This window comes from Podospora bellae-mahoneyi, chromosome 2 (genome assembly GCF_035222275.1).
Source record: "Podospora bellae-mahoneyi strain CBS 112042 chromosome 2, whole genome shotgun sequence".
NCBI classification, from domain to species: Eukaryota; Fungi; Ascomycota; class Sordariomycetes; order Sordariales; family Podosporaceae; genus Podospora; species Podospora bellae-mahoneyi.
In genome coordinates this window covers 2,954,517-2,981,149 of record NC_085881.1, presented here as the reverse complement: position 1 = coordinate 2,981,149, position 26,633 = coordinate 2,954,517, and the positions used below count along the sequence as shown (strand labels likewise).

General features: G+C 52.6%; 13 protein-coding genes across 13 annotated transcripts; 6 read left to right on the top strand and 7 right to left on the bottom strand.

Annotated features, from left to right (window-relative positions):
• Nucleotides 1-73: 73 nt before the first annotated feature.
• On the bottom strand, nucleotides 74-2,926 carry SHP1 (protein phosphatase regulator). Its single transcript, XM_062876528.1, has 3 exons — nucleotides 1,693-2,926; nucleotides 1,203-1,630; nucleotides 74-1,138 (listed from the first exon to the last, which is right to left on the bottom strand). Exons 1-3 carry the CDS (start codon nucleotides 1,759-1,761, stop codon nucleotides 397-399), a joined length of 1,239 nt encoding a protein of 412 aa, XP_062735125.1. The 5' UTR covers nucleotides 1,762-2,926; the 3' UTR covers nucleotides 74-396.
• Nucleotides 2,432-2,879, top strand: QC761_207810 (uncharacterized protein; the record flags this gene model as incomplete). Its single annotated transcript, XM_062876527.1, has 2 exons — nucleotides 2,432-2,704; nucleotides 2,775-2,879. The coding sequence occupies 2 exons, from the start codon at nucleotides 2,432-2,434 to the stop codon at nucleotides 2,877-2,879; spliced, it is 378 nt and encodes a 125-aa protein (XP_062735126.1).
• Nucleotides 2,927-3,214: 288 nt separating the features above from the next.
• QC761_207800 (uncharacterized protein) lies at nucleotides 3,215-4,978 on the top strand (the record flags this gene model as incomplete). The annotated part of the gene is made up of 3 exons (XM_062876526.1): nucleotides 3,215-3,487; nucleotides 3,601-4,416; nucleotides 4,493-4,978. The coding sequence occupies 3 exons, from the start codon at nucleotides 3,215-3,217 to the stop codon at nucleotides 4,976-4,978; spliced, it is 1,575 nt and encodes a 524-aa protein (XP_062735124.1).
• Nucleotides 4,979-5,928: 950 nt separating this feature from the next.
• On the top strand, nucleotides 5,929-7,609 carry QC761_207790 (uncharacterized protein; the record flags this gene model as incomplete). Its single annotated transcript, XM_062876525.1, has 4 exons — nucleotides 5,929-6,108; nucleotides 6,160-6,311; nucleotides 6,363-6,909; nucleotides 6,962-7,609. The coding sequence occupies 3 exons, from the start codon at nucleotides 5,929-5,931 to the stop codon at nucleotides 6,541-6,543; spliced, it is 513 nt and encodes a 170-aa protein (XP_062735123.1). The 3' UTR covers nucleotides 6,544-6,909; nucleotides 6,962-7,609.
• A 345-nt stretch (nucleotides 7,610-7,954) lies between these two features.
• Nucleotides 7,955-9,106, bottom strand: QC761_207785 (uncharacterized protein). Its single transcript, XM_062876524.1, has 3 exons — nucleotides 8,994-9,106; nucleotides 8,614-8,927; nucleotides 7,955-8,556 (listed from the first exon to the last, which is right to left on the bottom strand). Exons 1-3 carry the CDS (start codon nucleotides 9,050-9,052, stop codon nucleotides 8,093-8,095), a joined length of 837 nt encoding a protein of 278 aa, XP_062735122.1. The 5' UTR covers nucleotides 9,053-9,106; the 3' UTR covers nucleotides 7,955-8,092.
• A 361-nt stretch (nucleotides 9,107-9,467) lies between these two features.
• QC761_207780 (uncharacterized protein) lies at nucleotides 9,468-11,154 on the bottom strand (the record flags this gene model as incomplete). Its single annotated transcript, XM_062876523.1, has 2 exons — nucleotides 9,468-10,782; nucleotides 10,847-11,154. The coding sequence occupies 2 exons, from the start codon at nucleotides 11,152-11,154 to the stop codon at nucleotides 9,546-9,548; spliced, it is 1,545 nt and encodes a 514-aa protein (XP_062735121.1). The 3' UTR covers nucleotides 9,468-9,545.
• A 687-nt stretch (nucleotides 11,155-11,841) lies between these two features.
• QC761_207770 (uncharacterized protein) lies at nucleotides 11,842-14,643 on the bottom strand (the record flags this gene model as incomplete). Its single annotated transcript, XM_062876522.1, has 2 exons — nucleotides 11,842-11,911; nucleotides 12,176-14,643. 2 exons carry the CDS (start codon nucleotides 14,641-14,643, stop codon nucleotides 11,842-11,844), a joined length of 2,538 nt encoding a protein of 845 aa, XP_062735120.1.
• A 269-nt stretch (nucleotides 14,644-14,912) lies between these two features.
• QC761_207766 (uncharacterized protein) lies at nucleotides 14,913-15,580 on the bottom strand (the record flags this gene model as incomplete). Its single annotated transcript, XM_062876521.1, has 2 exons — nucleotides 14,913-15,038; nucleotides 15,479-15,580. 2 exons carry the CDS (start codon nucleotides 15,578-15,580, stop codon nucleotides 14,913-14,915), a joined length of 228 nt encoding a protein of 75 aa, XP_062735119.1.
• Nucleotides 15,581-16,182: 602 nt separating this feature from the next.
• On the bottom strand, nucleotides 16,183-17,044 carry QC761_207765 (uncharacterized protein; the record flags this gene model as incomplete). Its single annotated transcript, XM_062876520.1, has 2 exons — nucleotides 16,183-16,490; nucleotides 16,553-17,044. 2 exons carry the CDS (start codon nucleotides 17,042-17,044, stop codon nucleotides 16,344-16,346), a joined length of 639 nt encoding a protein of 212 aa, XP_062735118.1. The 3' UTR covers nucleotides 16,183-16,343.
• Nucleotides 17,045-17,374: 330 nt separating this feature from the next.
• QC761_207763 (uncharacterized protein) lies at nucleotides 17,375-17,904 on the bottom strand (the record flags this gene model as incomplete). The annotated part of the gene is made up of 3 exons (XM_062876519.1): nucleotides 17,375-17,530; nucleotides 17,600-17,621; nucleotides 17,642-17,904. The coding sequence occupies 3 exons, from the start codon at nucleotides 17,902-17,904 to the stop codon at nucleotides 17,375-17,377; spliced, it is 441 nt and encodes a 146-aa protein (XP_062735117.1).
• A 496-nt stretch (nucleotides 17,905-18,400) lies between these two features.
• CFD1 (cytosolic Fe-S cluster assembly factor cfd1) lies at nucleotides 18,401-19,767 on the top strand (the record flags this gene model as incomplete). The annotated part of the gene is made up of 3 exons (XM_062876518.1): nucleotides 18,401-18,481; nucleotides 18,650-18,800; nucleotides 18,880-19,767. Exons 2-3 carry the CDS (start codon nucleotides 18,768-18,770, stop codon nucleotides 19,765-19,767), a joined length of 921 nt encoding a protein of 306 aa, XP_062735116.1. The 5' UTR covers nucleotides 18,401-18,481; nucleotides 18,650-18,767.
• A 1,141-nt stretch (nucleotides 19,768-20,908) lies between these two features.
• SPE2 (spermidine resistance protein) lies at nucleotides 20,909-22,282 on the top strand (the record flags this gene model as incomplete). Its single annotated transcript, XM_062876517.1, has 1 exon — nucleotides 20,909-22,282. The coding sequence occupies one exon, from the start codon at nucleotides 20,909-20,911 to the stop codon at nucleotides 22,280-22,282; it is 1,374 nt and encodes a 457-aa protein (XP_062735115.1).
• Nucleotides 22,283-22,928: 646 nt separating this feature from the next.
• QC761_207740 (uncharacterized protein) lies at nucleotides 22,929-25,135 on the top strand (the record flags this gene model as incomplete). Its single annotated transcript, XM_062876516.1, has 3 exons — nucleotides 22,929-23,153; nucleotides 23,210-24,833; nucleotides 25,049-25,135. 2 exons carry the CDS (start codon nucleotides 22,929-22,931, stop codon nucleotides 24,233-24,235), a joined length of 1,251 nt encoding a protein of 416 aa, XP_062735114.1. The 3' UTR covers nucleotides 24,236-24,833; nucleotides 25,049-25,135.
• Between the last annotated feature and the right edge of the window lie 1,498 nt (nucleotides 25,136-26,633).

Here is a 26,633-nt window from a genome sequence, read left to right as displayed (position 1 = left end):
ACAGTTGAAGAAAAGGCATTTTAAGTGATGGAAAAACTATTTAGTGTTTTCTTTTTTTTTTTTTTTTTTGTGTTGCATTTCTGGTGGTGGAAAAAGAGAAAGCCCGTGCAAATATCACGGGTTGGGATAGTACCACAGCAGCGGCGTCAAAGGTGTTCAAAATGGTTGGGCAAATAAGCACAAGGCAGCATGTAATTATGAGCAGATTTTACTTTTTATTTCATCTTTCCCCTGCTGAAAAGACCAGCCGGTCTCAAAACTGGACACAGCTCTCGGGACGAAAAACCGACAGATACACTGTTGTCCATCGCTTGGTCTAGTGCCGCCATACCATCAAAACGCCGATACTATGAAGCCAAATTGTTCCTGGCGCTTGTCATCAATGCTGAAATAGGCTTATTTCCACTTGACGACAGCAGCACCACCCTTCTTAAACTCGGGCATGTCTCCCAACACCAAGCCCTTGTCTTCGTGGTCCTTGTTGGGGAATGTGGTGGAGAGAACCCACGGACGGGCTGAAAGCGAGGAAGACGAGCGTCCAATGAAGTTGTAGACATCGCCGACTGTCTGCGTGGGGTTAAATCGGGCTGGCATGCGGGTTCCGTCGGGAAGCTGAATGCGCAGCATCAAGGTCGGCTGCGACTCATCCACTCCGGTGCTCAGGGCCTGGCTGGCCTGAGGCTGTGTTGTAGTTGCGGCCGGAGGGGAGAGGGTTGGTGTTACCTCACCGGGCACAGGGCTACCCAATCGACGGCCCTCACCGCCGAAGGGTCGGTAGATCTTGGGCAGAGGGCGGTAGTTCTCGTCGTGTTGTTGGAGCTTGACATCGACCCGTTGGTCCATGCGGACATTCATGAGATGGATTGGCGCCCGTCCATTGCGGATCATATCCAAGTCGCTCCTGTTCTGAGGGTCGTCAAAACGACGAAGCTCCCCATCATCGATGCTAAAGCCGTCACGCCAGATATGGAGAATCCGCTCCTGCGCAGGCCCCTCGGGAACGGCCCCAGCAGCTCTGGAGCTAGGAATAGTGCGACTCTCTACGCCATCTCCGCCCAATGTCTGACCGGAGCCACTGAAGCGACTCGATGAAGGGCCTGCAGCGGGGGAAGATGCGGGATTACTCTCGGTGGCATTGCTGTTTGAGAAAGAAGTTAGCAATTAGATCTGGCGACCCAACGACAGAGAGTGGCAACACTTACGCTCTGGCTTTGGCAACGATATCGTTGATCAATTTTCTCGGATCGCTGGACCGCTGAGCAGGATCTTGAACTGCAAGTCCTGACTTCTCGCCGCCTGCGAATAAATCCCTGGGTCCCCGGCGGTTGTCGTCATCGCTCTCGTCATCGTCGTCATCGTCGTCTTCTTGATTGCGACCGCCGCCTATGGAGCTCAGAGTCGCGAGGCCGCGACGCTTGACGGGCTTCTTTGAAGTCGAAGAGGATGTACCAGCATACTCAGGTGCCGGTCGGCCATCCAATGTTCGTGGACCGGTGTACTCGGCGTCGGTAGTGGTGGCAGTGGCGGTGCCGGTGGAAGAGGGGCCTTGCTCGTTTTCGTCAAGATCGCCGTAGAAGGCGGCGGCGGCGGTGTTGACATCCCAATTGGTCGCTGTCAAGTATTCTGTGGCCTAGAAATCGTTGAACATTAGGATCTTGCTACGAGGTATGCCGTGTTGAGAATATCACATACTTGGTCGGCCGAGGCGCCTGTCAAGTCGCAGAAGTTGCTGATCAGCGTGTCATGGTCTTGATCCGCCATGATGAACGTGATTTGGTTGAATGCGTGATATGAATGAATTGAAATAAGCAGACAGCTATCGTCCCTTGGAAAGTCGGAGTCGATGGAATCAGAAGTTGTTGTGTCGTTGATACAGCTCGGAAAGCTTATTAGTTTGACAGTCTGGGGAAGTTGGAGAGTGGATGGCCATCAGGCAGCTCAAGGCCGACGTGACGAACGACGCACGGCCAGGCGTCTGATTGCCCCGCCATCCGCCATCCAGTTTGCTTGACCCCGCCGACGTCCAAGGTAGGTACTCAGCTGTCAACCACAGTGGCCTAGCTCCATGATGAAAAATGGGCCCTTAAACCGACCAAATGTCTGGTATAGAAGCGATTTACTTGCTTTATATTGCTTCTATAAGAAACTGTTTTCAAACTGAGCATCTTGCACTCGAGAAAGAAAGCTTGAACACCTACGGTCAACACCTCATACATCAGCCAAGCCGGATTATCTGGCCCCCGACCACCGATTCCCTAACCAAACGCAGCTAGCTCCGGCAGGCACTCCAGGCTCCCCTGTCGGCTGCCCGAGCGTTTTGCGACGTCCAGTGCTTCGCTGCATCTCCGGACGTCGGCATAGTGTTCCTGTCCCATCGTCACCGGCAACCCAAATCTCAGCCGGATTCACTCAACCCCAAATCCACACCAACATGGCTTCTGAAGAACCCCCAAACCCCATGGCCGAGTCCGGTGTCACGATCCGCTCCGACAGCGAGCAGTATTCCTCCCCAGAGGAGCTGTCTACGTCACCACCCTCGTCGTCGTCCCCCGCCGTCATCCTCTACCAGCCCCCCACCTTCTGGTCTATCCTCCGCGGTGCTGCCATTAACCTGTTTCTTCCTTTCGTTAATGGCATGATGCTTGGGTTTGGCGAGCTGTTTGCTCATGAGGCGGCTTTCAGGTTGGGATGGAGCAACACAAGGGTATGCTACATTTAAGCCTGATCCTGTGCTTGTTGGAAAGATATTGCTGACATGGTATTTTTTTTGATAGATATTTCCTCTTACTAGAAGACAAGCGCATCCGATTGGGCCAGGTATCGAAGCGGTCGAAAAGCCGAGGCGGAGGGAACTTGACGACCTGACGAGCTTGGAGTGATGTTGAGGGTTGTCGATTTGCTAGCAATAAAGTCATGATACACCAACACACGACAGAAATAGGTTACTATCAGCTTAGAGCGCCCACTGCCTCGGTGGATCTGATGGGCATGAACACTGGTGCTGGACAGCGTGAGAGATCCAAACTGGAATTATATGGTGACCAAACAACATATCACTCTCGACTCAGGGCAAAAGGCGAGGAGGGTGCGACCATTGAGCATTTTAAATACAGACATACGGGGACAGTCACTATAGCAGCTAGTCCAAAAATTCAACAATGAAGAGTCTCAGAATCCCCATCCAACATTTCTGGCTTGTTCCCTGGAAGGTTTGATGCCTTCCAGCTTCTGCAGGCTTTCTCTTAGGACATGCTCTGGCCTTGGCAGTGCGCCGTCTGGTGTTGATCAATTGTGGGGTCAGTGCGACCAGGGGGGGCACCAACCGAACCTTTGCCGCGTGCGCCAGCGAAACGTACCAAAAAAAAAAGTTACAGCGACTTTTAGAAGGCGATTCTGGAGTCTGCCTCGTTGCGGAAACCACCGAGACAAAATGCTCCCAAGTAGAGGTTTACTGAGGTCAAGCCCCTCGCTGGGCCTTGCCAGAAAGGTATGCATTTTTCCAATTTCTTTTTCCTTGTTTCTTAGCGACCTCTCGACTCAATTGAGCCGTTTCCGTTTTCCTCCTCCCATATCCAACGCTAACATTTGAAGCTTCCCCAGTCGTCGTCCTCCCGAATCTCAACACGACAGTTCGGCACCACTCTGCGCAGCAATGGATCCCTTCCTCAGACTCCTCGCACCGTCCTCTCTGGGAGCAGGATAGGTGGTCCCGCTGCCTTCACAGCCGTGCGGTATGCCTCGACTCAACCGGCCGTCGCCCCAACTCCCGCCCCCGCCGCTGCCGCTGCTCCAGTGGTAGATCCGATCGCGAGCCCTTCTGTCCTGTCGGATATCGACACCACCCCCGTATCCCTCTCCGGAAGCGACCTCCTCAACATGCCTGAGCAAATCGGCTTTCTCAAGAACTTGGGTCTAGACTACGGCTTCGGCCCGACAGCCCTCATGGAATGGATCCTCGAGCACACGTACATCTACACGGGCCTCCCGTGGTGGGCGTCGATCGGTCTTGTCTCGCTTGCTATCAGGGCGGTTCTTGTCAAGCCTATGTTTACGGCTGCGGAAATGGCGCAGAAGCTGCAGGATCTGAAGAGGGATCCCAAGTATGAGCAGCTGGAGAAGGAGGTCATGTCGGCTTTTCAGGGGGGCCAGGCGGATCAGTATGCCATGTTGGATAAGAGGAATAAGATGAAGGCGATGAGACGGGCGGTGGGGTACAAGATGCTGCCTGCGAGTATTCCGGCCTTGGTGCAGATTCCCGTGGGCTTTGGGATGTTTAGGTTGATCAGGGGAATGGCTGATTTGCCGGTGCCGTCGATGGAGACGGGGGGAGCGTTGTGGTTTAATGATTTGACCGTGTCGGATCCGTTGTTTATTTTGCCGATTGTGGGTGCTGGGTTGATGATTGCTAGTATGAGGGTATGTTGTTCCCACAGCTCTGGTTTTTTTTTTTTTTGGTCAGATGATATTGAGCTAATTGTTGTGATCTATCTAGGTACCACTCCCGTACATGGCCTCCTCGCAGCAAGGAACCATGAAGATCATGACCATGGTCGCAGCGCCAATCACCCTCGGTGTGAGCATTTTCTTGCCCGCCGGTCTCCAACTCTACTTTGCGATCTCTACTTTCCTGCAGTTTGGGCAGCAGTGGCTCACGTATCAGAACTGGTTCCGCAAGATGATCGGTTTGAGACCAGTGGTCTTTGGGGGCCACCATAGGACCCCTATTGGCGGAGCGTACCAGGCCCCGAGAACTCTGGATACCAAGGGGACCGTGGTGCCACAAAAGGAGACCCTTTTTGAGAGCTTGAAGTCGACCAAGGCGGCTGCGCAGCAGAAGCTTGAGCAATGGCAGGATAACTCTACTAACAAGGCTACGTTTGCCAAGGCGCAGGAGTATGAGGCGAAGAGGGCTCTGGAGGAGAAGGAAAGGCTGTTGGCGAGGAGGAATAGGAAAAGGGCGAGGGGCCAGGAGGAATGAGTCCTTCATTCTGACACGGTAACTTGTTAATACCTTTGTAAATATATCCAACGACAGCTTGTACTTTTATTGCGCCCTATCTATTGTATACTAACGGTGATATTGCTAACCTAACCAGAGGTGGGGGAAAGGGTATATGCAAAGCGCCGATCATCTTGATGGCGAGAGGTTGTGGCTGCTTGATGCAATGATCTACCAGGTGTTTCTGCACGAGTGATTGGGACGGAACCATGAGGAATCTCAAACATCGTGGGATTTGATCGATGGATTTGGGGGGTGCTGAGCACGTCATGGGGGTGATAGCTCCGCTGACACATGGCGGACAAAATAATGAACCAAGCTACACAAGATGAAGGCCTTTCACTATCTCATCAAGGCTCTTCTTTTATGTTTTGGCCTCCATTTATTTGTAGACGACATGGCTGACCTTGCCAGAAACAGCTCCAACTCCCACTTGGCGGAGGTGCCAAGGCTGCTTCAGCTTTGTCTTGGCGGGGATTCTCGCTTGAAGGGAGGTTGATGAGATGAGGGGGGAACTGTGTGACTTGAGATGTTATAATTTTGGTAGTTTCCCCGGTTTATTATTCCTGATCTGATGATTTGACACAAGTTCGCCGCCGCCATACAGCGAGGAAGGATTTCATAACCGTATTTTTGTTGTTGTTGGTGGTTTTAATCGACAGTGTGTTTTTGTTCGTCCGTGCCTAAATCCGGGATTGCCTTGGTATGTTATTTTTTCGAGTCAAGTATATAAGGGGGAGGGGAGAGAGTGCTGCTATTATTTCTAGTTTTTTTTCTTTTTCATTCTCTATCATATTGCAACGAGTAGTTTTTACTCTAGTTATTGTTGCTGTTGTGGTTTTGTCTTGATATTTTTGGTTTTCCAAGCCTGAGTTTGCTCACCTCGCTTCTTCCCACCTACAGATCTTTTCCCACCACAGATAGCGACCATGTCCGCCATCCAAAAGAACGTCGAGCAGACCTCCGAGTCGTACTCTGCCTCCTTTACCCAAGGGCACTTGGCTCTGCCCCCGGCGAAAAAATATCTTGTCTTGACTTGCATGGACGCGAGAATTGACCCTGCGAGGGCGTTTGGGATTGAGCTTGGTGATGCGCATGTTATCCGCAATGTGAGTTCACTCCCTCTTTGAGACTGAACATCAGACTAAGAAAATGAAAAGGCCGGCGCCAGCGCGGTCGACGCCCTCCGCTCCATCGTCATCTCGGAGCAGCTCCTCGGCACGAACGAGATCGTCCTTGTCAAGCACACTGGCTGTGGGATGCTGACATTCAAGAATGAGGATGCTTATGGGATTGTTGAGAAGAATCTTGGGTAGGTCTACGGATTTTAGGTGGCTGTGAGAGAGGCTAACATGTAAAACAGTGAGGAAGCCGTGGCTGAACTCAAGGCCAAGAACCTTGACTTTTTGCCTTTCCCCGAGCTGGAGAAGGCGGTTGAGGACGATGTGGCTTTTCTGAAGGCGAGCAAGCTTGTGCCTGATAGCGTGACGATTAGTGGGTGGGTTTATGAGGTTGAGAGTGGGAAGACGAGGAGGGTTGTTTAAACGGCGTTCTGTCGTGGGTGGTTGACGTTTGGAGTTGAGGCTTGGTAGGAATTTCGTGAGGGGTGGGAGTGAAAGCAAGTTCTGTTTGCGTTTGAATTTTATTTGAATTCTGTGTGAAGCGCCTGACTGTGGCTGCACCCAGCCACAGTCACCTACCTATCAACTAACACCGGGCAGGTCGTTTGAATCTAAGATAGGGTAAAGACTGACGAGAGTACTTTTAAACGGTGCAGATTCTTTGGGATTCCACCTTCAGCTTTGACCAGTATGCGATGCAGAACTTCCAGTGAAGGAAATTTGACGACAACAAGCGTGTCATCATGAGGATGGCAAGTCACCAAGTCCACCATATCTTTTACCATCCACTTACAGCATGTGTCACCACGAAGTAGAGCGTTATGCGTCCCTGTACGAGGACTGCCGGAAAATGCGGGTAGATAGCAGCATTCCAGGGGCTGACTTTAACCCAATCGCTGCGCCTGACCCATGGGAATCACTTAACCGGACATGGAATTTGATCTGCCTCAATCCGATGGTGGCCGCGTTGTGGAAAGAAGTCCGCTTTGTTCTGCGCTTTCTCCGTTTTGAGTCCCATCATACATGCGGGCTAGCCACCATCGTCACCCGGTTCAGTGGCTCCCAGAGGCAGTCAGTACGAAGAACATGCGCAGACAGCTAAGGGCTGATCCAAATACTCGGGAACGGCCAGTCCGTTTCCTGCGCGTTCGACTCGAGTCTGGTAACGGGGGGCCAATTCAGGAGCTTCTGGATTAGATGCCTGATTGCAAGGCCAGTGCCCCAGGTGGACCCCCTACCTCGGGTTCTCTGATCAAATTTCAGACCCTTATGGAAGATGCGCACAAGACGAGAGTTGCGCTGGAAGTGCAATGGGTGGTTCTTTGTGCTGCAGCACTGTGTGGTGCTGAGCGTGAAGTCTACAGGCCCTTTGAGAACATCGAGTGCTGCGCGCCGTCCTCTGAGGGGGAGGACAAGAAGAAGGATGAGATGGAGGACGACAAAGGTTGGGACGAAGATTCGGAAGATATCTATCTGTATGATTAGGACGATTCGGATTAGGTTCATAACGATGCTAAGGAAGATTATGGCGAGGGACATTCTGAGGGTCATGAAGAGGGATACCGTACGGGATGCGAAGATGGCAAGCGGGAGGCTGTCGACAAGCATCAAGATTAAGAACATGATCAGGAGTGCCAGAAACCAGCTGAGAACACTGGCAACGAGCACGAATGTTCTGGTCAGGGAGGGCTCACTGATGAGGAATACGACGGTTGCAGTGATTGTTGGATACCTGTCCTACCTTTGTGGTTCACCATCGACAAATTTGGTGTCATCTCACATTAGTTGGGTACCTTAAACTGGACAATACAGCTGGTATGTTTTTGTTTCCGTAGTCATTTCTGACACTACCCAGCCGCTGACAATCCTTGAGCATCGTTTCTCACATGTCCCACACTATCAAGCCCTTGCATCTTGGTCTCAGTTTTGAGATACTCCCCAAGACTCCCAAATTGTGCATCCCCATCCACTTCTACCCCCAATCAAAAAGAACTACCGCCATCTGTATCCCAAAACCATTAGAAACCCCCTCTGACATTTCAAACCAACTCAATAGGTAGTGGAACTCACCAATAACAATCGTCGACCCATTAGCATAATCCGCCCTCACAGCATAAAGATACGCCTCCGCAACATCTTCCGGACTAGCAACAAACCCCACACTCAACCTCCCGGCCGCCTGCTCATAAATCTCCCTCTGCTGCTCCTCACTATTCCCCAACTTCCCCAAAAGCGGTGTCTTGACTAACCCCGGGACAACAGTATTCACCCTGATCCTCTTCCCCGCAAGCTCATCAGCAAGAGAAATAGTAGCGGTAATCAACCCCCCATTCAGCGCCCCGCCAATCGTCGCTCCCTTCTTAGGACGTAGAGCAGCAGCGCCAGAGGTGAGGGTGAGTGAGCCGCCAGGGAGGATGATGTCGTGTTTTGCGATGGCTTCACCTCGATCAGCACATGGTTCATCTAGAAGAGGAAAAAGGTAGGTCAGCTCACCCTTTGCGACAACAAAGCTCCCCCAAAACTTCACCCCGAACAACCCCGCCGCGTCGGAGAGGTTAGCTTCGGCCAGGCTACCACGGATGATTTTATCGACGCTGGAGAAGATGACATGATCCAGGGGAGCAAGGGAGAGAAGCAGTTCAGTGAAGGCGGCTTCGTCGCGGACGTTGCCGACTCTGCCTTGGACGTTGCCCCCAGCGGTAGATGATAGTTGGGAAACGGCACGGTCGACTTTTTCTTGGGTGGAGGATATGATGGTTATGTGGGCGCCGGCGGAGAGGAGGATCTCTGCTGCTCCGTAGCCGATGCTGGTTGGGGGATTTGTTAGTGAGGGTAGACAAAGGGGGTGTGGTGAGAGGTAGGTAGGTACCTACCCGGATGAACCACCGATGACGGCAATCTTCTTGCCGGCGAGTTTGTCTGCTCTGGTCATGGTTAATCGTGATGTATCGGAATTATATCAGGCGTTTCACACAGGATACTCAGAACAGAAAAGGATTATTTGAAATTGTATATGTTCTTGTGGCCATCACTAGTCACTTATAAGTTGTCTGGCCACCCCCCAAATGGCGTTTTCGGCATGCACGATGGCGACTACCCAGCATCTTCGGTTGCGACTCGGCCAAGTCAACCACCATCATCAGCACCGAACAAAACTGTCCAAATGGCGAATAAATTGCGACTTTGCTTGGGAGAGTTGATGCCAATCGGAGATACCGGGCATTCGGCAACGAGTAGTCATCAGAGTCAAAGTTGTGAAGGCACTCACTCACTCACTCACTTACTCACTCAATCACCTACTCCCCAACACCCCGCAACGGCCCATCAAAAATTTGAACTTGAACATTTATTTCATGTCATCATATACTATTCACATTTCCCCCCTTTCAATAATCGTACACTCCCCCTTTCTTACCCCCCACCCCTTAAGCCAAAGGCGTGAACCCCTTCCTAAGCTTCAACGCAACCTCCAACCCCAGCGGCTTCCTCAAAAACCCCTCCTTCGTCTCCATCACCTCCTGCCTCAGCTCAACCTCATACCTCCTCGCCCAAGTAGCCACAATCAACTTCATCTCCATCTCGGCCACATTCCTCCCCACACACGCCCTCGGCCCATGACTAAAAGGAATAAAAGCATTCTTCTGCCGTTGTGTCAAGCTAAACCACCTATCCGGGTTGAACTGATCGGCGTCCTCGCCCCAAATCTCCTTTGAATGGTGAACCGAATACGTCGGCACCGACAAAACAGTGCCACCGGGGAAGAAGTGCCCGTTGAGGTGAATGCCAGGGGAGTCAAGCGGGATTTGACGAGGGAGGCCAATCCCAGAGGTCGAGTTATGCCTGAGGGTCTCGTTGACAACAGCGGAGAGGTAAGGCAGGTCGCGGACCATGTCAAACGTGGGGACGTCGATCGAGTGGGGGATAGCGGCGTCGAGCTCAGCTTGGAGCTTGGGGATCACGCCCGGGGTGCGGACGGCGTGGTACAGAAGCGCGCAGGAGGAGTTGGAGGTGGTGTCCGACCCGGCGATGAGCTGAGTCAAGGCCTCGGCGGTGAGTTCCTCCCTTCCAAGCGGTTCACCCTTTTCGTCTCTGGCATCGACAAGTCTCTGGAGGAGGTCCTTGCGGCCCTCGGGGGGTGGGTTCTCAAGTCTCATCTTCACACGGGCGATAGCGATACCAGCCAGGCTCTCCACCGCGGCGAGACCCTGGGTGAAGAACGGGTCGGGGAAGTACTTTGCGTAAGGCTTCAGGGATGGGAGGATACCCAGAGCGGCGGAGACCTCACCCCGGCGGTTGAGGATCTCGATGGCGGAGGCGTAGATCGGGGGGCTGTCTGGGGAAGAGCGGACTTCGGCCATGTCGGCGCCGGAGCTGAGCATGCCGAAGGGGGCACCAAAGGCGAGATCACCGATGACGTCAAAGGCGAGGTAGTTGAACCAGTTGAGGCAGTCGAGAACGGCAGTCTTCATCGGGGAGCGGGTGACGAGATTGTCGAGTTGCTTGACAAAGAGCTCGAGGTTGGAGTGAATGTAGGGCTCGAACTGGGCGACCGACTTGACCGAGAAGGTGTGGGAGACGATCTTGCGCTTGCGGGTGTGCTCGTGACGGTCGCGGGTGTTGAAGAGACCCCGGCGAATGGAGACGAAGGCGTCATAGAAGTCGCTGTGTGATAGATGTCAGTGATGTTCGGTCTCTGTGAGTGCAAGCAAGAGGACAAAAGACTTACGACTTGAGGAAACCATTGCCGTGACCGTAGATGATGTTGATGGCGGCGTCATCGTTGATGCTGACGTGGTTGGGTTGGATGCGGACAACAGTGCCGTGCTTCTTGTGAAGTTGATCAACGGTCAAGTACCGGTCGCCACGACGGGCAACAAGAAGTAACCACCAGTTGGTGAACTGGGCCGGGAATGGTGCTGGGATACGTCTGAGGTGACGGTATGTGAAGAAGTATGGGTAGAGATAATAGATGAAAAAGAAGGCAACCAGGCCTACTGGCGCCCAAGGCGACATGAGGAGGGTGACCACAGCCATCTCTCTTGTGTGTGTATGACAGGTGAGATGAAGACTGAGTTCTCTGCCCAAACAATCACCGAAAAGACTTCGCAATCATGGCTTATATCACTTTGAAAACCCAACATCTCGGAAACGCGAGCGATATCCAAGTTGAGCTAGCGGTTTGATATCTCCACTACATTCCCACGGCCTAGTCCCAGCTGTCAACCAAGAGCCGGCGCAGAGGGGCCGCAGAGCCTCCAGTCGGGCTTTCGGTGCCAAAGACCCAACATCCATGATGGCATCGATATCCTGGGGTCCTACCACATGCGAAGGGCGAGCCCCCAGGTGGGTGTGACCGGGTATCAGCTTCGGCTTTGGAAATCTTCAGGTTCTGATACGTAGCAGCCCCAGATGGCTAAAAGTCTGGGGTAGTGCTTGGCCGTCTTGGCTGACGGGGATCAACCACCCAAGAGTGCGGGGAGACGCCACTGCGTCCCCTGTAACGGGTGAACAGTGGTGGGGGGACCTGGGGGTGCTGGGGGGGGAGCAAGGCGGGGGAGAGGAGCTTGAAGAAGCCAAGTTGACCAACAGCCGGGGTTGTTCGCGCACTTCTCGCGACTCCGAACGCATTCTGGTAGGCTGGCCCTCTTCCAGCCAAGGGAACAGATTTCCGAGGGTGGATATCCATGCAAAAGATGCATGAAAAAGGGCGAATACGCGACGCTACCGCACAATAGGAAACTGCGATATTTCTCTGAGGAAAAGTATTCTAGCGCTTAGGATAGCAACTGCCCTGGTAAAAGTCATGAGCATGTGAAGATCAAGGATTTGAATTGCTATCAAAAACTCCATGCTCAGTATATATACTCCTGTCATCTCACCGGCCGGAAAATACCAGCTATTTCCGGGTGTTTTGCGCAGAATCCAAAACGCCAAAACCATGCATTATACTCATGAACAGAACCAGCCACGGTTGGCTTGATGCCTAGGTACATACATACATTATGATTTGCAAAGGAGTGCCGTCTTCTCGATGTATCATCGCAACATGTATGACAGGTCGGGGAGGTTTGCGATGATCTGTTTAGCCACCTCATCGTCACTCGTAGTCAGATCGTGGATGGGATCCTGGATGGGAGGAACAGGATCTGGTGGCACGGACATGTGCTCTGACAGCCGCGATGGCACTGATGGTGTAAAAGGTCGTGCGCTGAGAAGTACCTTTGGTGGAGGTGGTGAAGTTTGTGTTGGTGGCGTGAATGTCGGTGAAGGTGTGGGCGTTTCTGAAAGAGACAGCGGAAATGTCACAACTATGGGAGAGAAGGCGAGAGGTGTATCTGAAAGCGTCGGTAGAGCGGCTGGCACTTTGGACTGAGACAAAGCCGGAGCTGGAGCGTCAAACATCGAAAAGTCCATTGTTGACCATGGCTCGCTCGCAGAAGGTCTAGTTTCAGCAGCCGCTTCAGGGTCTGACAGTGTAGATGCTGAGGTAGTAGGAGCAATTGGGGCCGCAAAGGCATCATCCAAGCTCTGGAACCCAGCCGGCTTTGACTCAACTGGTGAAGAGACCATTTCACCCCAGTCTTCATCATCGTCTTCATCGTCATGGTTTGCTTCGGCTATTGGCGCAGGTGAAAATGCTCTTGGAGCACCGAACACTGCCGGCTGCGAGGCGGTTCGTGAATGACCTGCTGTTGATGGTAAGGCTGAGGGCGCGCTCCCGCCTGTTGATGGTCGTGGGGGTGGTGCAAGGGTTGTAGTTGGCGTGGGAGCACATGCAGGGCTCTCACTCCACCCGAAGGAAGCAACCGGCGGGCTTTGTACAGCTGGTGGGGGTGATGCGACACTGTGGGCTGATCTAGACGTCGTAGAAGTTGGTGGTTCAAGAAAAGACGCCAGGGAATCTGAGATCTGGATCGGCTGGGGTGGAGCTGCCCTAGATTCCTGTTTTCGCTTGCCAAAGACAGCATCCAGACCAACAGGCTCGGCAGAGGAATCCCAGCCGAACATATTCTTCTGAGTCTTGGATATGCCTCCGCCAAGAGCCACTCGGCCAGCAATGGAGTCTTCTTCCATCCACCGGCGGACGATTGTAATGACTTCCTGACGAACTGTGGACGTCGGCCAAGTGATCCGTCTGTAGCTGTCTTCATCTGCAGCATCGTGTCTCCTCGCCGATCCCAACCGAGACAAACGGTACCACAGCTTTCGTTCAGATATCTCGTTGAAGCTGTCGGTGATGACACGCTCCGGAATCTCACCATCAATACTAATGATGGGCAGTTTAACAGGAACTTTCATCGACTCGAAAAGTTCACCAACTTGGTCCAAATTGACTTCAAAGGTCGGACGGACGATTTTCGGTCTGATAGGAACTTCGGGGGAAGCAACGGCACTGGACTTTACCTGGGGAGATCGCTTTGTGGGAGTTTCGTCTTCACATTTTGACTTTGATGAAGGAGGAGTGAGTGGTGACTTTACGTCTTGCGATGAGGGAGGTGTGACAGGTCGTTCCGCGTCTTCCGAACTCTGAGGTGCCACGGGTTGTTCCACGGGATCTGGGGGTGGGTGGGATTTGACGTCCTCTGTATCCTCGAAGTCACCAAAATCACCATTGTCACTCGAGGCATCCCGTTTGCCCACACTGCCACTGCCGCTGCTCTTCGGCCGAGGGACACGCAAGCTCTCCTGGCTCTTAGCCTTGGCAAGACCGTCGAACTTGACGACCAGCTCCTGGACCTTACCAGCAGGCCGGGCCGGTTCTCGTTGACGGCCTCTGTGGTCTTCGTCAATGGACGTTATGGGTGAGTCTTGATGATCATCGTCGTGATCTGTTCCTTCGTTCGACGGAGTGTACGAGCGAAACTCGCCATTGTGCCGCGGAAGCTGTGCCGGATCCTCTGCTCGCTTTTCTTCATGATTCTGGGGATCCGTGACCTCCGTTGGTCCTTCTCTGTTCTCTTCCACCGAGGCACTATCCCATCCAGCATCCAGGCCAATCGCCCCCAAACCGGTTGTGGCTTTCAGCGTCTCAAAGTGCATCGCTCGAGGAGAGGCAAGATCGACGATTACTTGGGGTGCGTCGATTTCCGTTGGCGGTTTGTCGACCGACGACTCAGCTGCCCAGGGATCGGGCGAGGGTTGTCGAAAGGCGGAGCCGTTTGCTGGCTTTGGCGTCGCAATGTTGCCAGGCCACGCGATTGGGCTTAACCTGCCGGAATCATCGTCTCGTCGAACGGCCGCAAGATTCGGACTCGTTGCCCACCCACCGCCCCATCCCGAATGAACCGACGAGGCATCGGCCGCTGGTGTCGAAGCGCCGGCCCAGTCCCCGAGGCCATCCCCGTCATCGCCCCATGGCGAAGATTCGACTGCCGCCGAGAGTCGTGGAGAGCTGGTGCCCGAGAGAAGCGCGCGCGGTGGAGGAGCGAGGTCGGATTTGGAGAGAGAGGGAGAGGGAAGCTTGTGGTCTTTGTCGGGGTCGACGTCGGTCGCAGTCCATGGTGAGCGCCATGGATCGTCCATGCTGATTGGCGGCCACTGTCATGATCAGTCTGACATTCTGAGAACCGTTGATGGCCCAATTGTGAAGATACTGCAACAAGAATGCTCGAGGATAAACACTGGGAAAGAATGACACGTTATCTGACCCAGAAACCAGGTTCGCTTTGGGGTCGACCAAATGCGGCGCCGTCAAGTTTCTTGGGACAGCCCGGATCATGTTGGCACGTCGACACGGACCCTCCCTTGGGAGTGGGCCGCCCCCTGGCTTATACTTTTATAGTGGGGCCCCCTTAATCGTCACCACATTTACTGAGCATCACCACAGCATAGCAGACAAAGACAGAAGAACAATCCAGTAACCAGTGCCCATGTATTATCAGCCACATCCTCAACCTCAGACCACCTGCTCCAGCATCGTGAATCCCAACCAACCCATTCAGCAACTACTGACACTTCCGACAACCTCAACATGCCAGTTACTTCGTGAAGTACACCTTGCCCTTCACAGTCACCTCAGAAGTATCCCTGCATGTGCCGATGAGGAACAAAGCGGCATCGGCAATCTGAGGCCATTCGACTGCCTTGACGCGGTTCGTCTATGATAAACTCATATCAGCAACAGATCTCAACAACGTCAACCTGGCCATTCGCGACATGAACCTATATCATCATTGCAGAAAAAGATGGCCGACCCCCACTCGCAGCTGACGTGGTCGCAGTGTCTGCCCTCGCCAATCCTCGCTAGGCTGGGCTGCAGGTCATAGAGGTATTTGAGTCCGTGGCCAATCTTGTTGATCGGGGCTCCGTTGCCCTCCATTTTGCATGTATAATATCTGGAGCTCTTGGGATAGATATCCTTATTGCCAAAAGTCGGAGCCGATCTGTTGTATAAGGAAGTGCTGTTGTGGAGCGAGGTGATGTCGTGGAAAGATGGGACGCTGTAGGTCACGGCCAGCATGCTGGTGATAAGGGTGAGAACAGCCAATATGGTGTAAGCTGTGTGTCGGAAGCAACTGTAAGTCGGTTGGGTTGGGTGGCGTGTAGAGAAGGAGAACAGTTCGCCAACTTACCTGTGATTTAGGTATATATACAGAATACAAGGGTCAAGGTAGACAGTTGCTATCATTCACTGCCCTCCGTCAACTTCTGGCCCCACTTCTTGTGCTGTTCATGCTCTATACTGTCGTTGTGATTGCTCTTCCAAGGTGATAGACAACTGATCGTTTTCACTTGCATGATTTATGGCCGACTCCTAGATGTGGTATCTCACAGAGACCGTGTTCAAGTGAACCAAGGAAAGATGATGACCTGCTCCATGAGAAGACCTGAAGTGGGGGCCTGGCTTTGGAGATTATTTCGGGCGAAACTTCGACATTTTCTTCTACAATCGAGAGAAATTTATAGAAGGTGACGAGAAAGTTGAGCTAGTAACCCGACGTCTGTCACTCCATGAGCAGATAGCCGGATACTGGAATATATCCGGAGTCAGTATGAAACGCCGATTACGCCCGCTGCTCCCTGGACACCAGGCAAGTTGGTAATACTCGATGGGGAAGAAACCACGACACGAAATGGACAATCACAGTTCTTGTAATAAAATAAAACTCTGAAGAAACCGTGCTAAACCAGCGCATATGCATTCAGTCGCGGCTCCGCGCGAAACTACAACTCTATGCTCGTCCCTGTGTTGCTTAACACCCAACTACTTCACCCAGCCTCCCTTAGCAAGCTTCACCCTGAACCTCAGTATGCCAGTTAGGCCTGTCGAACACCCTGCCCTTCACCACGCTCTGATCACCACACTTGTCAAGAAGCAGTGAGGTGAATTCGGCGAGCCTCTCCCACTCGACCTCCTTCTCGTTATCATCCTTTCACAATCAGCGTCAGTTTTGAAGAGAAGCAATAAACCGAAAACAGCAGGATCACCCACGTCGTTGCAGTAGAAAATGGCCGAGTTATACGAGCAGCTGACGCGGTCGCAGTGCTTGCCTCCGGCGATTTTGGCCTTGCCCGGGAGCCCGTTTAGATAATCGCGGCCGATCTGGATGTTCTTGATTTCGGCCCACTTCAGGTTGGATGGGTTACACTCGTAGTATACAGTGTAGTCTGAGACCGTGGCGGTGCCATTGGAGGTGGCGAGTTCAGCGGGGGCGCTGTAGGCCACGCTTGAGAAGGCCAGCGCGCTGGCGACGATGGTGAGGATGGATATCATTGTGCAAATGGTGAGTGTGTGTTTGATGGTTTGGAAAAGAGGGGAAGGACCGAGAGCTGGGGGAAACCATGGATATAGATACTGGTTAGGGGCACGGCTGGCAGGAGCAGCCCGCTGCTGCCACCTTGGACAACTGCCGCTGATGAACCGCGGAGAAGACATCGGGCGGAAATCTTGTTGCTCCTTGACGTACAAACGTTCGATAAGCATGGGCCCTTCGGCCGAGAGAAGCAAGATATCAAAGCAAATGAAGACTACATCATTGTTCACGGAAGAGCAACAACTTGAACACAAATGTTGCGGCCGAGTTTCGGAGACAATAGCCGGAGGACGGGTTATTTTGGTTTGGGCCACAGCAACAGTAGAAAGGGCACTTTATTGCTCATCTCTCTTTACAACTACACGGCCGACATCTATATCACATCATTTGTTTGCCATACTCAAGAACGCAGCCCGGCAACCAGTACGGGTATATTGAGTCGCAAATTTACGACAAACCTTCTATCCTCCCTCGCTACGACTGACTTCAACAACCCGCCATCAACAGTCGTTGACCCAAACTTTCACAAACCAGTTTGTGCTATAACACGCCACTCCATTCACCCCGCGACCGTCGTTGTAAGAGCACTTGGTGAGCAGACTCTCGGCACCTGCGGCAATGTGCTCCCACGTAGTCTCGATTCCAGTGTTGAAGTTCTGTGGTGGTTGGATGTCAGTAGAATGTAGAAGGTCCCCGAGGATGACTCTCTGGCGGTTTGAACCTACCTCGTTACACCAAGTAATAGCGCTTCTCCAAGAGCAGCTTACGCGACCACAACCTTTGGCGTCGTCCGTGGTCTGGGTGTCTCTGGCAACGAACGTAGGTAATCAATTCCGTCCCGGATGGAGTTTTGGTGGGCTGGCGAGGTATCATGATTGCAGGTCCATTCCAGGATATACTCCGAGTCGTCATAAGCAGCGAGGAATGAGGTGTTGTGAAGGGAGAGTGAGTTGTCGACAACCGCGGGGGTGCTGTACACGGTGCTGATCAGTGCCAGCATGCTGACGAGGTAGGTGGCGATAGGCAACATTTTGTGAGTTTAGATTTGAATCTCCGCTGCAAAGTTCCTGGAGAGGAGCCAACCCAGCTTTGGGGGGTAGTGCACGACTATATACTTGTTCCAGAGGACTATGGACAGGGGCATGTTGGCACCATATTCCGCTGTGCTTCACGCTTGTGATAGTTATCGCACATGATCGAGGAGGATATCAGACGGAGATCCAGACCGCTTGTGTCATGAGTTTGTCTGAACAGCAGGAGCTCTTTACGCATGCAGCGGAGCGAGGGTTTGGCCACGAGGGAGAATGGTGGTGTCATGGCTATATGGCTCAGAGTCACAAACGACTCATCTCGAAGGGCTTTGGTTTACGTGCGAGGTATTTACTTGCACCCAGAAACCATACGTTTGTCGAGCGTGAGATAGATGCATGTATCCAGTGTCGTTGGAGCTTGCCGCCGGGCCGTGAGCACGGACCAGTCTCAGCGAATCTTGGGTCTAAGCTGGGTAAGGTGAGTTACCGTACGCCATGGCCGAGCCAAATGGTAGGTTTTTACATTGACGCGCATTCCAATCAAGAGAATTCTTACTCACCATGCCTGCAATACATATAAGTTAGAAGGATTGCCTTAAGCAAAGTCATTGAGCAGCTCATCCGTTGTGAGCAACTGACATGGGGGTAGCTGGCTGCTGATAAAGCAAGCGCCGATACAGGCCGCAAATCGGTGGGTGGAGGGGGCACCTCGATTTTTGGGAGGCAAACTAACCATTTCCCAAGAAGCCTTTCGACTTTCAAGATGGCGCTCTTTCAACCACCCTGACGGAGACTCATTTGGTCAAACTCTCAGTAAGCACTGGACCTCAATAACAAAGTTCGACTTTCGCACATATATCGAATGTCGCTATCCAAGATAAAACACATCGTCCTTGTCCGTTTGCCCCACCTTGGCACTCTGCCCCGCCATCGTCATGGCCATCATGACCAAACTCATGCTAACGAATCTGCAGGTCCTCTCGGGCAAGGGCGGTGTCGGAAAGTCATCCGTGACTACCCAGCTCGCATTGTCGCTCTCATTAGCTGGCCACTCGGTCGGTGTTCTCGATGTTGACCTCACGGGGCCATCGATACCGCGCATGTTTGCCATCGAGGATGCCAAAGTGACACAGGCACCCGGGGGCTGGCTACCCATCACTGTCCATGAAGCCGATCCAACTTCTGGACTTGGTTCGCTTCGGGTCATGAGTCTGGGGTTTTTACTCCCTGGGCGAGGCGATGCTGTGGTATGGCGCGGGCCGAAAAAGACAGCCATGGTGCGTCAGTTCTTGTCAGATGTCTTCTGGGAGGAGCTCGACTACCTTCTCATCGATACACCACCTGGCACGAGTGATGAGCACATCTCTCTTGCCGAGACACTGCTCCAAAAGGCACGGCCAGATCAGGTCGCCGGGGCGGTAATTGTGACGACCCCTCAGGCAGTGGCTACTGCCGACGTGAGGAAAGAACTCAACTTCTGCACCAAGACGGGGATCCGTATATTGGGCGTTGTCGAGAACATGTGCGGCTTTGTTTGCCCGAATTGCAGCGAGTGCACCAACATTTTTGGCAGCGGAGGAGGTGAAGTCATGGCCGATGACTTCAATGTCAAGTTCTTGGGGCGTGTTCCCATCGACCAGCAGTTTATTGTCTTAGTCGAGACGGGAAAGAGGCCGCGATATCCAGAGGGAACAGTTATTAATGGGCAAGATATCTCGGCAGCTGCCAAGGAGGCGGAGGCTGAGGAGGCTAAGAGAGATACCGCGCAACTGGTACTAAAGTACAAGGACTGCTCGTTGGCGCCGATATTCAAGACGATTACTGCTGATGTTGTTTCGGCAGTTGAGCAAGGGGGCGCGTGATATAGGAGGGTTAGACTCATAGGGGTCGTAGGTGATCAATTCATAACCCACCATGCCATCGCGATAACTTCAATGGCTTATCAGGGTTCACGTGTTGTAAGCTGTCAGGGCAATGAAGTAACGGGACTTTTTCAATGAAACGGTCTTATCGGCCCGTGGTCGAGAAAGCCAAAAATTCTCATCGTGGATGAAGCATTGTTAGGGTTGTGCTCAGGGTTGATAGAGGGACGAGTGTGGTCTACTAACAGTGGGACCGGCACACCCCCCTGAGCTTCCACGACCTGGGGAGCATTGGGCAACGGCTGACAGGGGTGAGCAAACCCCGCCATCCATGGAAAAAAAAACGCAGAGAAGAATCACATCCCACTTGAAGAACCAAATGCCAAAATTCTCTCAGCAACCGGATATTTTTATTTTTTTTTCCCTGTGCCATTGGCTCACAGCCAGGTAGACCTACTTGCTTACAAACAAAACAAGAAAACCACTGCCACTTGTTGCCGATCTTCCGACCGATTCGATTTTGTCGTGCCAAGGGGCAGCTTCGAGAGCATCCCACCACAGCTTTTGCACCTATCGCATTGCCGCGCAAACTTTCAACACCACCGACGACCATCCCATCTTGAGATGCGCACAGCCATTGGAAGGTCCTGGTATGCTAATCGTCCCTCCCGTTTCAACACACAATTTTCTTCACCATGACAAGCTTTGTTTAAATGCTTCTTCCAGCGCGACCTACATATACCCTGATTCCCAGCACCAGTCTAACTCTTCGAATCTAGATCCCGACGATATAGCTTCACTATCACCCCTTCCTTGGTCTACTCCACCATCATCTCCGATACTCGCGCCCAGGTATCGGTTTACCTGCAATACCAGCCTGTTTTAAGCGCAAGCCCAACATTCCGCTCTCAAAGCGCTATCGCGTCACCCTCCGTGCCCGCCCCCCCTAACGTCCGCTTGCGAGACGTTCAGATACCACCTCCCGAACACCTGCTGCTGGCGTCGCCAGCCTCTAAAGCGAGACCCCATTCCTGTGGGCCTACTCTCTCAAGCGACCTAAAGGTTCGTTTGAGCGGCAGCTAGTGTCCCGCGGACGTTTTCACCAGAGAACATAGCCGACACACCCCAAACCTCGCCAAACATGACTTCCACCAACGTCACCAACAGCGCCGCCGCTGAGGAGACCCAGCTCACCATCAACCACGAGATTACCGCTGACTTGGACTCCACCAACGCCTTTGAGGGACCCGAGAAACTTCTCGAGGTCTGGTTTGCGCCGAGTGCCAAGACTCTTCCTCCTGGGGTCAAAGAGAATGGCCTGAAGTCGGTCAGCCCCTCCATCTGGGAGGGCATGTTGGATATGGTCAACTGCAAGGTCCTGTCCATCGTCAACTCTGATCATGTGGACGCCTACCTCCTTTCCGAGTCTAGCATGTTTGTGTTCCCCCACAAGCTTATCCTCAAGACCTGCGGCACCACCACCCTGTTGCTCGGCCTGCGCCGTCTTCTTCGCATCGCTGCTATCAATGCCGGATTCCCTTTCCACAACGTCAAGACCCTGGAGGATGAACGCGTTGCCGCCACACCTCACCGTGTCTTTTACAGCCGCAAGAACTTCCTCTTCCCTGATCGCCAGCAGGGCCCCCACTCCAGCTGGAAGGAAGAGGTCAAGTTTCTGGACGAACTGTTCGAGAATGGTAGCGCCTATCTGGTCGGTCGCATGAATGCGGATCATTGGTATTTGTACATGACCTCACCTACCACTTCCACCTTGACCCCGCCTAGAACCCCTAGCTCTAGCACCGGCGGAAGCCCTACCCGCTCCGCCAAGATCCCCACAGGCATTGTGGCGCCTAGTGTGGGATCCCTCGACGACAACGATGACGAGACGCTCGAGATTTTGATGATGGATCTCGACCAGGACCTTGCCAAGCAGTGGTACCTGGAGGACTCTGACAAATCTGGTGAGGGCCATGCTCTCGGCACTGTCATTTCCAACAAGTGTGGTCTGGCTGAAGTTTATCCCACCTCGGTCTACCCCGAGGCTCGCATCGACTCCTATCTTTTCACCCCTTGCGGATATTCCGCCAACGGTGTCATTCCTGCACCCACCAAGTCCAGCGATGATGCTGCCAGTAGAGCTGCGCACTACTTCACTGTCCATGTCACCCCGGAGCCCATTTGCTCATACGCTTCGTTCGAGACCAACGTGCCGAGTGGCCAGAATGGACGCCAGACTTCCGAGGTCATTGACCACGTGATCAACATCTTCCGACCTGGTCGCTTCACTGTCACCCTATTCCAGACCAAGAATAAGCCCGCGACCCCTAGTGATGGCGCCGATGTCGAGGACAACCAGAGAAGCTTGGTCAAGCAGACGGTGGACCGGATTGATGGATACCGCCGCATCGATCGCATCATTCACGAGTTTGAGGATTATGACCTGGTTTTCCGCTACTACGAGCGCGATGGTTGGACTGGCACCAAGAAGGCCATGGTTGGCGAAGACTTTTAACTTTGCTCTATGCAGAAGATTGTGGACGCAAGGGGACAATGAATAACGACATATTTCTACAACATCCCTGCCTTTTTGTTTCTCTTTGTGATACTCCTTCTGTTTTCCTGGAGTAAAAATAGCCAGCTCAATTCAGGTCAGACTTACATTCCAGCTGTGGCTCCTCTGGATGTGTTTCTTGGTTAGGGCTTGTGGGAGCCCATCTGTTTTCCAGCTTCCAAATCCGTCGCATTCCAGCCAGATATCCAGCTCGAGGGGCGCCAGCCTCTTTGGCATACTCCTCCGCCGTCATCGAGAATGTGCTCTTTTTTTGGTGGCAGCTCTGGTGGCGGGGCATTCTTTTTGGTGGAAGGATTTGTAGGATGATTGATCACACTTTTTGCATGCTATCCCTCTCATCGTTCTAGTTCCTGTTTTCTTTCGCACCCCCAGCAAATACTTCATCTTTTTACATGCTCTCATTACTCTAACGGGCATTTTTTCTTCTTTTTTCCGCAGGGACTGGATCCCCTTCCGACGCCTGGCATCAGCGCAACCTTGCCGTCGACGCATCATCGCCGTATCATCGACCCAAAGTTTCACACTTTGTTCTAGGCAGCGAGAAGCTCACAAAGTCAAAGTAGACAGGCGTCAAAGCGAGGAAAGGATGCCGGCGTTATTGCCAGGAGGCGGGGCATCCTACACCGAGAGCCACAGCTACCACTCGAGAACAAAGGCGGAGACATGGCTCCCTCGGCTGATGCTAGGGGCGCTGGTGGCCATGGGAATAGGGAGTACCATCGGGGCGTCGCTATCAGGGGTTGTATTTGGGAGCGCGGGGGATCTGAAGAGGGAAGGGGTGGGTATTGCGCAGAGTTTTGTGCTGTTTGCTGTGAGTATTTCTTGACACTCTCCAGGAGACTGTAGCTGACAAGGTGGGACAAACAGTCGATATTATCCTTCTTTTACATCATCCTCCATTTCCTTGCCGCCAAGAAGGGCGACAGCCTCTACCTCAACTTTGACCCTCCCATCCCGAGCTTCAAGCACCAGCTTCATGCCTGGGCTGGGGTGGTGATACGGTTGGCGGTGGTGATGTGGAGCAGTGCTATTATTGCCGTTGCGGTGGGGATATACCATGGGGGAGGGGGGCATAGGACGGTGAGGTTGAACCTGGATATGTTTGCGTGTTCGTTGGGGGTGGTTTTTGGGAGTGTGGTTATGGTTGTGGTGCATGTGGCTAGTAGGCCGTTTGATATCCCGGGGATGTCGTCGAGGAATGAGGAGATTGACAGTGAGGAGGAGTACGATGAGAAGCAGGCGAGGGGATCATACAGCACTTCTGGTGATGGGAGGGATGGCATAACGGATGAAAGCACTATACGGGCGACGCCCCCGGGATTCAAGAGCCATCGGCCGAAAATGCCGTCAAAGTCTGCGTCTAATATCAGTGGGTCGAGCTTGCCAAGCAGGATGAGGTCTGGAAAGATGGGAAGGGTGAGGAGGTATATCCTTCAGGCACCTGCTCCGGCTGTTCTGGCGCTGGTGAAGAGTCCTGAGCTGAGTCGTCCGGGTCGTGTGCCGACACCGGAGAGTCCTATTGGGCCGCCGCAGAGGGATAGTCAGAGGTTGGAGGAGTTGTTGGTTCCGAGGGCGTCGGCTTCTGATTCATATTTTACGGCGAGCTCGCCTACTTTGATGCAGAGGGCGGATCCGATGCAGGAGATGCCTGGGGGGAAGGGCGAGAGGCCGGTTTCGCCGGACACGGTGATTTATGCTCCGAGGCCTGCGACGACGGTTAGGTTGAATCGGAGGAAGAATAACCTAAGCGCGGCAGAAGGGAGTGAGCTGCCTTTTCCGACTACACCATCTCCACCACCTCCGCCGCCCCCACCAGCGCCGGCGACGACAGCACCACCGCGTCCGAGTGTGCATACCATTCCAGGCTCGTGGGAAATACATCATGAACCTTGATGGGCATGGTGGACATGGCAACTTCATTTGATACAGGTTGCTTATTTCAGGCCTACCTAGCATTTCACCAAGCACACATATGATCAATTTTCATGACGACTTAGTATTCATCATTGATGCACAATGATACCTTCATTTCGCTCCCTCCCTTTTGCTGCCAAGATTCGGCCGCTCGCCAAGAAACAAGCACTAAGTTGATGGAGTTGCAATCCGATTCATTTGGGTTTCGGCATTTTTATCTGACGTTTTGTGGGGTTCTTTTATCTGTGGTGGTACCTTTTTCGTCCGAAAGTTTTTCAGGGCTGTCACCTGAACTATGATATATCGTTCATCTGATCATCACTGACAGACAACAACATTGAGCTACTTGCACTATGTGCGGTGTTCATCGAGGACCGTGTTTCAGCCCACGCATTTGTGTGTGGCAGTCGAGCTGACTCACAATGCCCTTTAAGGTTTTTAATCGATATTCCACAGCTATTTACTTATAGGCATCTTTGCTGTCTGTGAATGCCTTTGTCCAACGTAGCAGTCACCATTCTTCGGTCCACAACGTGCCCAGCAGCACTTTGGTTTAGGTTTTGAACATATATTCAAGGTATATAGTGGCGTTCAGTTTGTTAAGATCTTGTTTAAGAAGAGCCGCTTATGTCTAGTAGCTATAATGGCCTTCGGCAATGGCTTTGGCCTCTAGATATATCCCTTGTTCACCCAATTGCGAGTGCCATCTTATTGAATACCCCGAGCAATACTCACTCGACGTACTATTGTCTTTACTGACACTATGAAATTTGACGGACACTATTATCAAAGTCCTAAAACACCACAATCCGAATTCCCTTCATCAGCATGCTCCATCAATTAATTGAATGCCTCAATCCGAATTGTATTTATAATCCACAGGCTGCTCCCACAGTGAGCATGGGCGACTTCATCGGAAGTTTGATCTGATTCCTACAGGTGGAACGTATTATTGTTGACGCGTTGAATGAGAGCAAGTTGCTCTTGAGTTCGGACTGGGTCAGAGACTGAGGTATTCAACACCAAGGTGAATATCACAACCAGGACCCACTTTGGGAGTGAACATCTTCGAGTGGCACCGACAGATCTCGAGCTTCTAGGATATATATTTGATCACTAACTTGAATTCTATCTCCTCTTCTTCTTGAGAAATAGACTTCCAAACAGCCAGCGAGGTTTCTGACAGCAAAGCTTCGTCTGTTCACACCTTCACACCCAGTCTCTCAACACTACATAACCCATCTCATCTTCCACATCTCTTTCACACCCTCTCTCCGTCACATCATCCCTATCACATCGTCTCCTTCACGGCATCTCGTTCACATCTTGACGGCTCACTACCCATCCAACAGCTTCATTTAGGCTGCAGCCATAACACTGCACCTCCACAATATCGTTCAAGCAAAACCGAAAAGCCTTCAACATGATGAGCGGTCAAGGAAATCCGACCCGGCACATTCCGGTAGATTAATACACAAGTCTCATGGGACGCCATCCTCTTGTCAACTAACATCTTTATAGATACCCAGGTCAAGACTAACACCACTTGGGCAAGGAGAGAGTTCCTACAATGCTCAAGCTGCCAGTGGAAGGGCTGAAGCTCGCCAAACAGAGCAGAGGGCTGCCCAGTCCAGCAACTGGAGAGAGAGATACTTGTCTAGAAGCATCATGGCCCAAGTGTTGGATCAGAAAACCCTAGGCCCCCTCCCAATTCTAGTCCTCCCTATACGCTGATGTCACCAGCTTCCTCGGATGGTAGCGGTTTTGGAGGCGCCACGCCCCATGCGGTGATTCTGTCTTCGACCATCCCATCTCCAACCCTCACGAACCCCTAGAGCGAGATGTCACACCATTTTTCAACCGCCGAGCAGTCTTTCGTTTAGCAATTCTATCAGCACGACCAGCCCTTGGCCGATTATTTTTACCAGGCTTCACATCTTCCCAGCTACCAGCCTGACGAGCAGTCTCCCGGTTATGAATCCCACCTGTCGGCTCAGATCGCCGGTCTTCAACCTTACCAAGGCGCTAGGATTACCACAGGGCAGTCTATCGGTCATCAGTACTACCAGCCAGACTTGCTGGCCAACCCTCGGTCTTACCAGGCTGAACAGACCACCCCTTACCAACCAGCCGAGCCGAGATTGCCTTCGGTGAACTACCAAGGTGACTTCAGCAACCCCCATAACCACTCCGCCACGGATCGATCCGAATGAGTCTTCATCCCTATACTTGACCCATCTCCCGCCAGACATCACCGTGACCACTCTCCTCGATACCATCTGCCTCAGTGTTCCCGAGCTCGACGACCGCATCTTTACATGCAGTATTCGACCCCCTTCTCCGACTCAGGGGTATCACCACGCGGCCGCAACAATCA

Excerpts from the sequence above, each read along its gene's own strand:
- SHP1 (XM_062876528.1), bottom strand. The coding sequence starts at position 1,761 with ATGGCGGATCAAGACCATGACACGCTGATCAGCAACTTCTGCGACTTG. Across the intron at positions 1,631-1,692 it reads CAGGCGCCTCGGCCGACCAA|GCCACAGAATACTTGACAGC; the intron begins GTATGTGATATT and ends AACGATTTCTAG. Across the intron at positions 1,139-1,202 it reads ATCGTTGCCAAAGCCAGAGC|CAATGCCACCGAGAGTAATC; the intron begins GTAAGTGTTGCC and ends TTTCTCAAACAG.
- QC761_207785 (XM_062876524.1), bottom strand. The coding sequence starts at position 9,052 with ATGACCAGAGCAGACAAACTCGCCGGCAAGAAGATTGCCGTCATCGGT. Across the intron at positions 8,928-8,993 it reads GTCATCGGTGGTTCATCCGG|CATCGGCTACGGAGCAGCAG; the intron begins GTAGGTACCTAC and ends TCCCCCAACCAG. Across the intron at positions 8,557-8,613 it reads GAGCTTTGTTGTCGCAAAGG|CCATCGCAAAACACGACATC; the intron begins GTGAGCTGACCT and ends ATCGAGGTGAAG.